Consider the following 13002-nt stretch of genomic DNA (forward strand, 5'->3'; position numbering starts at 1 on the left):
AACCTTTATAATGACTTGATTAGAAAATATTCTCATCATTTTGCCAGCTTGTCAATATTTGCGTTTTTAGGGTGGCGTGCGATGTTTAATTGTTATTTTGGGAGAAAATTATATGGGCTTTGATTTTTCGATGCTAACAAGGATGATTAACTTTAAATAAACTCTTTTAATTACCGTTTTTTTTTTCTTTAGATGTCTACATTTTGAAAAATGCAATCTTTTAACATCCGATATGAGAATCATAATTTGTTCTTTTTTCAAACTAACTTCGCTTTATTAGGATTCAAATAAATGAAAAGTCTCTTTATTTCTGTTAGAACTCTCATTTCAAGTTTTTAAAGCAAAATTCCATTTTCTGTTATGAGTCAAAAATTAAAATGCTAAATAGATGATTTATTTTATTTTTTGCGTCAACTGTGTCCACAGATATTAATGATATGTTTATCATAGGACTCTAAAATGCAATTTTAAAATAATTTGATCAAAAATATTTCTTTTACAAGCCGTTTTTATACTTTTGATGCCTTCACTTTGAGAATTGCGATCTCTTTGCATCCGCTATGGGAATCCGATTTTTCGAATTTTTAATGATTATTATGCTTTGTTAAGAGGTAAACAGTTGAAATATCTTTTTATTTTTGTTAAAATCACGGAATTTATAAGTTTTAAACGAAATTCTGTGCTTTTTAAGAGTGTCTTGGGTCAAAAAGTTGAATGCTGAACCCTATTCTGAATTTTATTTTATTTATTTATATTTTTGTTACAATTATTTTAAGTACTGTACAGAAATATATCTAGTATAATTTAACATAATGTAGAATGGTAGATAAATATTGATACTTGAAAGAGCGATGCCCCCCCCCCCCCCCCCCGCCAAATATCAGAAAAAAAATCCAGAATGATTATCTCGACGTAGAAGAGGAAAACACTCAACTTTAAGTTTAATTGATGCAGTTTGCGCCATCTCTAAATTCTAAAATTTCGTTTTAACAAAAAAAAAAAAAAAAAAAAATTGCAAAATTTTTTGATTTTTCACAAAATTTATTCATTTTTCACAAAATTATTTGATTTTTCACAAAAAACGGACCTTGTGAAAAATCTTGGACAGACCCCTGTTAATACTTCAAAGATGTCTTTTTTTTTTTTTTCTGGTTCTTTGAAAAGTGAAAAATTTTCCAGCAATACTAAACAATCGTTAAACTGGAGCAGATGACGCAGAAATTAAAAAAATACTTGGGTAGTATTTTTAGCAAAAGGATACATATGAGTGTTACACCCCTATAACCTCTACAGGATCAAATTTATGATCATTTGATAAGCTATTTACATATGCTTTGATTTCTTTCTTGAATCAATCACTTATTATAGAAATTGCACTTTTACATGTGCTAAAAGGTTTCAACTTAACACTCATAAAAAAATAAGATTAGGCATAACATGATTTCCACATTTTAGTCATACAGCCTTTTTTTTTTTTTTTTTTTGCATAAATGAGTATTTTATAAGGTGAGTGAGGGGAAGTGCAGCCCTTAAATTGTACAGTTCGACTTTATTAAGGCTTAGACATTACAAGACTTGATACAAATTTTTTAATTTTTATTTCGTATGTTACCTGTTTTAGTGTGTTTCCCGAGACATGAGCCTGTTAAAATCATTGCAGGTAAAAAAGTTGAAAAAAAAACATTTTAAACTATTGTGCTCTAGGGCCGCACTTTCTCAATAAAAGTGGGGCAAGAGCATCACCTATCTGAATTTTTTTTAAAACCGTTTGAGAAAATAGAGGGCAAGTGCAATCAATAGAGTATTTTTTCCTGATTAAAAACGATTTTTTTATTTTAATTTTCACCTATTCATTGGGAAGTTATTACATTTTTCCTAACGAAACCTGTCAATGTAAAATGAAGAACGTTCAAGAAACAATGGATTATTAAACAAAATTATGGAGTTTTTATTTTAAATTAAATAAGGAACATGAAAGATAACTTTTATTATGCTAATAAGCTTAAAAAAACAAAAACAAAACTTGCATACCAAGAAATAATCTTTAAAACTTGAATATCAACGAACTTATAAAATATTAACTTAATAATACAAAAGGTAACTATACAACTGACAAAAGGTAACATGTCTTTGGCGAACTTGAACATATTTTTTTGTATGAGTACACTTAGTATAGTAATTAACAATAAATAAGTATAGTAATTAACAATTTAATTTATATTATATTCTGAAAACGTTACTTGGAATATCAAATTTCCTCTACGATCTGAAGAGGGATTTGGAAGGATTGATGCAATGTCATCGTCTTGGATCTCGCTAACGTCGTCTCTTGAAGGATAACTAAACACAGTGCTATAATTTCCAGCCGCTTTTAACTTTAAAAATTTAATTTCAGAGAAATTATCATCATTTATATTAGTAATTTGCCCTACAAAATGTTTAGTCATCTTTTTTGTAGAAAATCTCACAAGAAACCAGTCGCCTACCTTTCTCTCCGTTGGATGCCTTCCCCACTGAATGATATCTTCTTGCTGTTTTTGCTCTGTGGCAATCATTTCTTCCTCTGTCATTTCATCATGTAAATCTTCCCTTAAACTCATATTTTCATTATCGTCACTTTCTTCCTCCTCGAATAATTTCGGAAGAATTGCAAATTAATTACAATGCTTCATTAAATCGTTGCGAACAAATTATATCTGTCATAAAATAACATTGCCAGATTAATGGGAAAGTGCAGCCCCAAAAAATACGAGGCTGCACTTGCCCCTTTTTTTCGGGCCGCACTTTCCCAGTCGTATAATTTTCTGGGGCAAGTGCAGCCCTAAAATTAATTGATTTGAAAGTAAAAAATAATAAATCTCAGCTTCAAAAATACGAAAAGCAGACATGAAATAGTTGTACTTACGTTTTGGAAGCACAAAAAAGTGAGAACAACAACAGAAGAAACGATGATTTCTCGAACCATAACAACATGGCACTGTAGTGGGAATGAGAAAAGTTAGGAAACCAGGGAGGGAGTAGAGTTACCATTCAAGTAGAGCGATCTAACGCACGCAGTGCAAAGTAATAACGTTTACCAAGCTACCCAGATGACAGCAGCCTTGCAGATATTCCCGGTTTCTGATTATTAACCTAAGCCACACTTGCCCCAAGACCGCACTTACCCCAACTGACCTTAATAATATTTCGCAGTTTTAATGCAGCAGTGAAGTGCAATTTTTCTCAATTTAAAATTTTGGCATAAAAAAGATAATTAAATTTCAGAATTTGTGTTAATTCCTTGATACAATAAACGCAAACAAATTTTATAAAATCTATCAACGCAAACTTTTTGCTTTCATACATACTCATTAATTAGAGATAATATCAGTTGTAAACATATAAACATGCATTTAAGATGAAACTATGAGAGAAATTATTTTGAAAACATATAAAAAAAATCTCATTCACCAGGGTTTAGAGTAGATGTCATGTAGCAAAAAATAAATGCAATACGTGTGAAGGCAAGAGTGTTTAAAGAATCGCTGAAACACAAATGCAAATTCGGTTTTCTTTTGACAAAATCTTTTTTCAGTCATTCACTACTTTCTCATGAAAGTATAAAAAAAAAACCAAAAGCTTTTTATTGCCCGAAACTTAGTTGTACTTTTGATATCATTGTACTTTTTCTGCTAAAATACGATTTTGAGGCGGCAATGTGCTTCACTTGATTTCTAACATTGACAGATGAAAGGGAAACTGATGAATGACCCCAATTGTAAGGATTTGGGAAGATGTTCCCAAGAAGCCCTAAGACTGGCAGGAACTGCCAAAGGTGCCCTCAGGGTACTAATTGTACTAAACACTTAAGATAGGGCTCAATTTATGACTCGTTTGCAATCAGACGAGTGGGGAGGGGGATCAGTGGGGACAATCACTGAATAGTCGTTTAAAGAAAGAAGTCGTTCTCTTTGTTACTATTGAACTATGTTATCTTTCTATACATTAGTAAAAGGGTGGCTTAATTTTTTTTCACTTTTAGAAAGTCAAGATTACACGATTACAAGGCGAAATTACGGATTATTTTACTTAGATTACAGTTATGATTGCGCATGAAAATCCTGATTATGATTTCAGTTACGTTTACGGGAGTATCCTATTGACAGATTACAATTATGATTACACAAAAACCTAATTGATTACTCAGATTACGATTATGTTATCAGCGATTACTCCAAGCCTGGCAGATATAATATAGGACAACTTGTTGTAGAAGTTTTAGGCTTGAAAACGTCTTTTTTTTTTTGTACAATTTTTTAAACATGGCAAAAATTGTATTTTGGCAAAGCTTAAAGTAAAATATCTCAAAAGGAACTGAGTGAAAATGTATGAAATTGATACAGGTGCCCTTTTTATGATATGAAAATAGGATAGAATTTTTATGACTGAGACTCTACTGGTACTAGAGTTATAGTGCATTATATTTGGCTAAATATTGCATTATACATACATAACATTTTGTGCCATTAATTGGAAAAATTCAACAGTTTAACTTAATCTCGTTGGATATGATTGTTACGAAAATTTACTATTTGTTCATTTCATCAGTTAATATGTTAAATTTATAATCTTCTCGAAGTACTGAAAATGTTGAAATTTTGGTGCAGTTTTTCTCTTTATTTTGTGCTTTCTTCCCTGAAACAATTTTTAGTCATTAAGAGATTAGCTCCCTAAGTCAACAGTAACTCACAACATGAAAATACAAAATGGTTAAAACTCATAAAATTTTTTTCGTTACCATAGCAACTATACATAAGCTCTTGTTGCAAGCTATAAATTAAAATGTATTGCAGATGATTGTAAACTAATTGTTGAAGACAACTTAACTGGCACAATAATTAAATTCTCTCTCATTTTCAAGACTGAACAATTACATTGTGCGGCAAAAAAACCCCTTCAAAATGCTTCTAGCATTTCATCGGTTGATTCTTGCGTAAAATGATCCCCTGAATCAGAATATGACCTCCGTTTTCCCCCTATACATACAAATTTTTCTCTAAAGGCCCCCCCCCCCCCAAGTTTTTTTTTCGATTTTCCTTAGTTTTAGAGCAATTATTTTTTTGGAGGTGAAAGGAGCTTTATATTAACTGCTAACATAGTTTTGGTGGGCAAGAGAGGTTCAAAGAAAGTTCAAGATCATGGACACCGATCGCAAGAAGGGGACTTGGGGGGTATACCCCCCAAAATATTAGAAAAATCACGAAAAACAATCTTTTTATTCTGATTTTTTAAAAAAGATATTTTTAAAAAACATTTCAGTGCAAAATGGGAGTACAAGACTCGCTTCTATGATTCAATTTTATGTCCAAAAAAATTTTCACGATGTAAAAAAAATTAAAAAAAAACTCTTGTGAATGTCACATGTTGCATACGAGTTGAATCGAAGGTCTTCATTCAAAAAGACATTCTTCTGGCTGATTCTTATGTAAAATGACCCCTTGTTTCCATATACAACCACACTTCCCCCCATCATGCCCCCCTTTTTCGAACCTTCCCCCCTCCTCTGATTCAGAGCCATTTTCTTTTTAATTTGAAGGGGGAAAAGAGTATTATAATAACCGTAAACATTATTCTGAATGACTAGAGATGTGCAAAGCTCAAAATCTGGTGCTTATGTAGCAAAAAGGAAAACATGGGGGCACCCCCCCCCAAACACATTGTGCAGCAAAAAAAAAACTCTCAAATGCTTCTGAGGCTATTCTGGGTGATTCTTCTGCAAATTGACTCCCTGAATCCGAATATGATCTCCGTTTTCCTCCTACACATACCGATTTTTGTAGAAAAGCACCCCCCTTTTTTAATTTGAGGGGGGAGGCAAGTTTTATTTTTTGCTACAAATGCAACAGAGTTTTGATCTTTGCACATCTCTAGCCATTCAGAATAATGTTTACAGTTATTGTAATGCTCTTTTCCCCCTCCAAATTAAAAAGAAAATGGCTCTGAATAAGAGGAGGGGGGGGAGGTTCTAAAAAGGGGGGCAGGATGGGGGGAAATGTGGTCGTATTTAGAAACAAGGGGTCATTTTACATAAGAATCAGCCAGAAGAATGTCTTTTTGAATGAAGACCTTCGATTCAACTTGTATGCAACGTGCAACATTCACAAGACAGTTTTTTTTTTTTTTTATTTTTTTTTTTTTACATTGGGAAAAATTTTTTGGACATGGGAGTCACAGAAGCGAGTCTTACACTCTCATTCTGCACTGAAATGTTTTTTTAAAAACATCTTTTAAAAAAAAAAAAAAAAAAACAGAATAAGAAGATGTTTTTTCATGATTTTTCTAATATTTTGGGGGGTATACTCCCAAGTCCCCCCTTTTGCTATCAGTGTCCATGATCTCAAGCTTTGAACCTCTTTTGCCTGCCAAAACTATGTTAGCAGTTAATATAAAGCTCTTTTCACCTCCCCTCCCCCCCCAAAAAAAAATGTTTTGAAACTAAGGAAAATTGAAAAAAACTTGGGGGCCTTTAAAAGAAAATTAGTACATATAGGGGGAAAACAGAGGTCGTATTTGGATTAAGAGGGTCATTTTACATAAGAATCAGCTGACGAAATGTCAGAAGCATTTTGAAGGTTTTTTTTTGCCGAACAGTGTTACAGTAGGAGACCATTATAACGCACACCTTGGGACCAGAGCTTTTGTGTTATACAGGTTTTTGCGTTATATAAGATCATTTCACAAATTTTGAAACTAATATTCAGAATCTATCTATAAGCATTTCAGAATGAGTTTTATCTGCAATGAGTATTAAAGCAAATATTACAATTAGTTATTCACAAAAAAAAAAAAAAAAAAAAATCTGTTTCACAATCAAAAGAAAGTGGATCATCCTGCACATCAGCTAACTTCATGGTTTGCATAATGGCTGTATTTTCAAGAGCCATCTAGTATTTTCTGTTTACTCTAAATACTATTTTTAATTTAAAAGGTTTAAATTAAGATGGAAAATGAAAAACTGTTTCAAAATTTAATTTGCCTAACAATTTTTATGTTTGCAAAGCAAAACAGATTCATTTTCTAAACGTCAAAACCTATTGTTTACTTCTGAAAAGTTGTGCGGTTTACAGAGAATTGCGTTATATAGGTTGGCATTATAATGGTATTCTACTGTATTTATTTACTTATTTAATGCAAATTTCTATTGCCTGAATTTAATTTATTGAATCACATAATATAAACAAGAAGGTATAATGTTTACAAATACATTTTCCATTATATTATAATTTATATTATTCTTTATAATGCTTGCCCTTCTTATTTCATTTCTTTATTTTTTGTGCAGATTTCTATTGCATTAATTTAATTTATTAAATGACAGGAACTTATGTTGCTGTTAAATATTTGGAAAGTGGATTTTCTCTATAAATGAATGTTAGATTTTGTGCATGTATAAATGCAATTTTTGGCCAACTTTGATGCACTGTAACTCTGGTACCAGTTGAAACTGTCTCCAAACTGTTCATATCATAAAAAAGTGTTATTTTTTATTAATTTCATATTTTTTCGCTCAGTCCCTTTTTGAGATATTTCACTTTAAACTTCAAAACTTCAACAAAATATGATTTTTGCCATTTTTGAGAAATTGTACAAAAAAAAAAAAAAAAAAAAAGATAAGTTTTCAAGCTTAAATTTTCTACAACAAGTAGTCCTACATTATATCTATGCAAGAAAACAAAATTAGAGCTGAGACTCTCTTCCTTTTACTTATTTTGTAGCAATAAAACTCTTATGTTATGCTAATTTTCAGTTTACAGTTGTGAATTTTTTTCTTCATTTTCCCCACCTCTTAAATAGTATTGAGTAGTAGAAAATATTTAGGGCATCATTGTGATGATGCTGGATTTTATTTTGTCTTGATAGCTGTAAAATTAACCAAGTTAGATGCATTAGCGTAAAACTTGTTTTTGGTCAAAAAACGGCTTTAAAGCAAACTTAATATGGCGCGCAAAAAAAAATTATGAGCCTAAAAAGTTTTCTTTCAATACTACTTTTAAACTCACTTAGAAAAGGAAAATATGTGGTAAAAAAATTTGGAAAATTGAAAATGTTTAGCTACAAATTTTATTTTCTTTAGATGATTTCAAATGAATTGACCCATTTGAGATCATTTTTTCAGATCAAGAATGTGGGGTACGTTGGTTCACCTCATTGCGGGGCACGTCAGACCTTACGAACCTACCCCAAGTAATTTAAAATTTTTATTTTTTTCTTAAGTCTCAATAATTATAAAACAATATTCTAATGAAAATTAAAACATTCATTTCATGTTACATATGTTTGGAAATAATAGGGATGCGAAAGTATATTTCATAATTATTTAACAAAAATTATATTAAATTTACCATAAGACACTTTTAATTAACACCTTTTATCTATTTATATTTTTAAATATTCTACTACATTTTTGCAGAGGTTTATTTTTAAAGAATAAAATATGTAATACATGCTATAATCAAGTTCCTGTATTAAACATAGTTTTTTGCCAAACAAGCATTTTACATAGAAAGAAATTTAAACAAATGATTGATTGAAAGAAGAAAAACACAAGCTTTTTCTTAAAATTATTTAATTTCATTTTCTATATTTAGTTTTTGAACACAAATGTATACTAACTTAAAGATGTCATTTTTATTGTACTTTTCCTTTGAAATGTATGGTATTAGATTAATAGGATTCTTTTCTTTTTGGAATTGTTTCATGCGATGCAATGAAGAAATAATAGCTTTTTGTCCCCAGCAAATATTAATGTAACTGTACATAAATGTGACATATGACTTATTCACAACCCAGGGTCAGGAAGTCATACTTTTATATTCCGGGATATCATTTAACACATCTTTTGTTAACTTTAGTCTGCATTAATTTTCTCATGAATATTATATTTTTCATTTTTCTTTTAATCTTTAAAAAATAATTGTGTACTAATGGGGAATGCTTATTGTTATTTTTAGTTAATGATGTTTTATCAATTAAAATCATTTTAACATGTTACATACCTGCCAAGCCTTCCGGATTTCCCGGAAGTTTTACGGATCTTTATTTCCTTTTCCGTTTTTCCGGTTATGAGCAAAATCTTCCGGATTTTTCACGTTTTGTAGGAAAAAAATTGTATCTCGCCAATTTTGGCGCTTACGATTCTTTTGTGGAACGTTTTAGGCCAAGTAGCCAAGGAAAGGTTGCCGTAGGAGAATGGCAGAAGTGAGGCAAGATTATGACGTCACGGAGTGATACAGCGCATGACTTCATTGGGATCCAATCAAAGCAAGCGTCGCGCCTGGCAACTAGGGGCTCAATTTCGGCGCCGATTATCTTCTCGTTCTCTCAGTTCGAGCTGTTTGTGCTTTGTTCTTTTTTTTAAATGAGTACCAAATGTTATTTCCAAACTTTTAAAGAAAGCAATAAAAGTAATATTTACTAAACGAAAGTAAGTTCAATTGATATGAAATTCATAACTAATATATTGTTAAATAAAAAGAGGATAGGGGTTCTGTTTGACTTTATTTTGCCTTAAAATCTTGTGGATAAAAATAAAAAAATCTTCCGGATTTTTTTTCTCGGAGGTTGGCAGGTATGATGTTATATTGATCGTTACTTTATGTTTTTCATTAAACACCCAAAAGAAAATAAGTTAGTTACAGTATTGAATCATATTTATCATTTAAATTATAATAAAAGTAGTTTTCCTAAAGCGGGGGTTCAATGTGTCCCATGAGGCGGACCAACAAACCCCATGCGTGGGGCACGTTGGTCCACTTTACAAGATTCTGTAAAAAAATTATGTAAAAAAAAGTTAATCAACTCAACATTTTCGGAAAAATCTGAGATGATGGGAAATGTTTAGGGAAACTTATTGTAAAAAAATCTAACAGCTCACTGAATTTTTTGAGAAGATAAAAAATGAAAAGTAAAAAAGCGGACCAACGTGCCCCATCTCCCCCTACATGTAGTAAAAAGGAACATTTAAGCATTTAAAAGTTTCAAAATTGTAACTATGTCTCCAAATTGTGTGAAAATTGTTGAACAAGGAATTTTTTTGTATAGTCACAGTGACCTCCCATGGGGCGCCCCTGTATTTAGTAAAGATTAAAAAAAGGATGAGAATAAAGGCTTGTGGATAACATTGATAGGGATCCTAAGCAGTTATTGCCTATGCTAATTCTGGAAAATCTTGTGTCAGTCAAATAGACGTACTGGTAGATGAGAATGAGATTACAGTAGACCCTCATTTTATGCTTGGGTTACGTTCCACAGAAATGCCGCATAAATCGAAACCGCATAAATTGGGACCTGCTAGTCATGTTAAAATAGGGGTTTGGTTCCATAGATAAAAAAACTACTTCTTTCTACTAATGACTAGTTGTATAATAAGCTTAATGTGTACTTATATCTATTTTATGCACAACATGCATAAAGAAAACATAGATTAATTTCGTGTTCTGTTTATAAAGAGGAGCTGGCAATGATAGTCTTTTGGCAGTCATTAAGAGTTTTTCTCTAATTCTTTGCAGAGCATTAATGCATCCATGACCACTTGCATCATTTCCATGATAGAATCTTGCTTAACTAACAAATCATAAAGATCATTTCTGTTGTCTAGGAGTGGCTCAAAATTTTCAATGTGAATGTTTTTGGTTGTGTGTCACCGATGTCGGTATCCTTGTTGGTATCACTTCTTGAAAGAGCTCTTGAACCAATTGCATAAAATGTCTCCAGTGGCCCAAGCTCAATTATTATCAAGCCAAAATGCAGTTTATTACGTGTAATCTGTGATCTTTAGGAGTTTGGATTTTGAAAGAGGGGAAAATTTTATCTGTTTGCTTTGCCGCATCCATGTAAAACCGAAACTCATCCGTGTAAAATAAAGTAAAGGTGTCAAATCTTAAACCGCGTATAATCAAAACCGTGTAAAATAAACCTGCATAAAACGACGGTCTACTATATTATAAAAGCATTGGGATATTGCTGTTATTGTTAGTAACTTTTTTGAAGTGTTTTAGACAAACTGTATTTCATTATTTGATATGAATCAGACATAAGTTAATTACAACTTGAGGATTTTGTGCTTTCTAGGGAGGATGTACTATATTATTTGAAAAAAATTAAAGTGTCTAAGCTCCTGGACCTGATAATTTTTATCCAAAAATCTTAGTTGAGTATACAGATAAGTTAGTAGATATTATCTTTAAAAATTTAAAAGTAAGCTTGGCGCTTGATTTTATAAAGTGCTTGGGACCACATGAAGTGTTCACAAAATTGAAAAGCATTGTTTCAACAAAGAACATTTTGGGACTGATAAGCTGTTCATAAAATCATGGGAGTTTTTAAATTAAAGGCGCTTAAAGTCAAGCAAACATCAAGTGTACTCCTTTTTTTCTTTCTTGTGTTAGTTTCATGTTTGTAAAATGGTTAATCATAAAAAAATTTCAATAAGGGCTTGGAAAGACCTTGAAAATATTATAAAATATTTTGTGCAAAAAGTAATTAATGTTTAAAATTTTGTTAGCATCTATTTTAATCTTATAAAAGCTTATTATCTGAGAGCTGTGCATTTGTACATTTGTGTGCTTATTTGTGCAGACAAAATGACTTAAAATCTTTTAACATATGATTTTTTTAAAAAAATTTAGTTATCAGCAGATGATGATGAACTAAATATAGACATAGTTGAAATGTCATTACCTGCTCGAGCTGCAGAACAAGCTGAGCATTTAGTCCGGAAAGTACTTGAAGAAGCCGAGCAAGCTGAACATCTTGTCAGAAAAGTCTGGGAAGAGGCATGGAAAGTAAGACCTTTATGTGCTTATTATTTGATTCTCGTTTTAATTTTGCTAGATTAATCGTTAACTGCGAAATCTTCAAAATTTTTAAAATTAAGATCAATTACTTTGATTCTACACTTTAATCTACTAATCCTTGTTGTAGTTGAAATAACAAAAGTGAAATTTTAAGTTAATAGAGAAATCTAAGTCAGTCTTGTGTTGATGTTTCATTTTCAAGTTCATTTCTTGACGCTTTGCATACATTTTTATTAATACTTGATTTGGGGAATACATAAAATTTGGTAAGTCAGCATATTAGTGCCTTGTATTCTCAATTTAAATTTGTTTTAGTCACTTTGCTTTAAAAGCTCAAGTATTTTTTAATGTAGGTTAATGTGGAACAAAGTGAAATAATTACAAGGTAAGTTGCTTTTTTCAAAATGAACAAACTGGAAAATTATTTAACAGCAGGATGGTAAAGTATATGGAGCATTGGTATGGCAAACTGAAAGTGTTTAGTTATATTCCAAAAGCCTGGTTAAATAAAAATGTTTTGAACTAAATATTAATATTCAGTGCACCTTGCTGGCCGTTTGCTAGATTATGAAATTTAATTCTGTGATGGTTTTAATACATTGTATATTGCTTGAGCTGATACTGCTAAAATTTATTAGCTTCCATTCCATACAAATAGAAAATTCATCGACAGTCACTGTTTAACTGAATCATAAGAAAATTAATAGGTAAATGGTGAAAATACTTTAATGTAGAAAATTATTGAAATAACTAGCTGAACTGAGTTTTGATATCATAATGCCCTCAACTGAATATTTTGTAGTCCATGTATGTTTCTCCTATTAATATGTGCTACAGAAGTTGTAATTTCATTCCGATTATGCTCATCTCTTACCATCATCTCTTAGCCTTGCATTTTTCTTTTTATCATTGTTTTTAAATTTGTTTTTGAGAATCTAATATGTGTAATTCACTCAGAGTATTTATTTCAAACTGCTCTTTTATTAACCACTTGCAAGTGGAGTAACGGGCAACCACTTCATTGAGGGTTGCCCATCAAGTGATGTTTATGACGTTTACACTATCTTATTGCCTAATCTAAATGGTCTAAAAATGCATACTTTTTCACGTACTTTGTATGACTTCTTGTTGATTCAATAAAATCTCCTTTCTCTGTGGATCAAACTCA

The 13002-nt window shown here is 31.2% G+C and overlaps 1 protein-coding gene across 1 annotated transcript in view; it reads left to right on the top strand.

Moving 5' to 3' along the window:
- The window catches only part of LOC129231549 (adiponectin receptor protein-like), a 56656-nt gene that overhangs the window by 4489 nt on the left and 39165 nt on the right, over positions 1 to 13002 (top strand). The window contains exon 2 of the mRNA XM_054865902.1: positions 11667 to 11822. Within this exon, the coding sequence (XP_054721877.1) occupies positions 11667 to 11822 (156 nt within the window). The remainder of the gene's footprint in view (positions 1 to 11666; positions 11823 to 13002) is intronic.

The sequence above is a fragment of the Uloborus diversus genome, chromosome 10, assembly GCF_026930045.1.
Source record: "Uloborus diversus isolate 005 chromosome 10, Udiv.v.3.1, whole genome shotgun sequence".
Taxonomy (NCBI): domain Eukaryota; kingdom Metazoa; phylum Arthropoda; class Arachnida; order Araneae; family Uloboridae; genus Uloborus; species Uloborus diversus.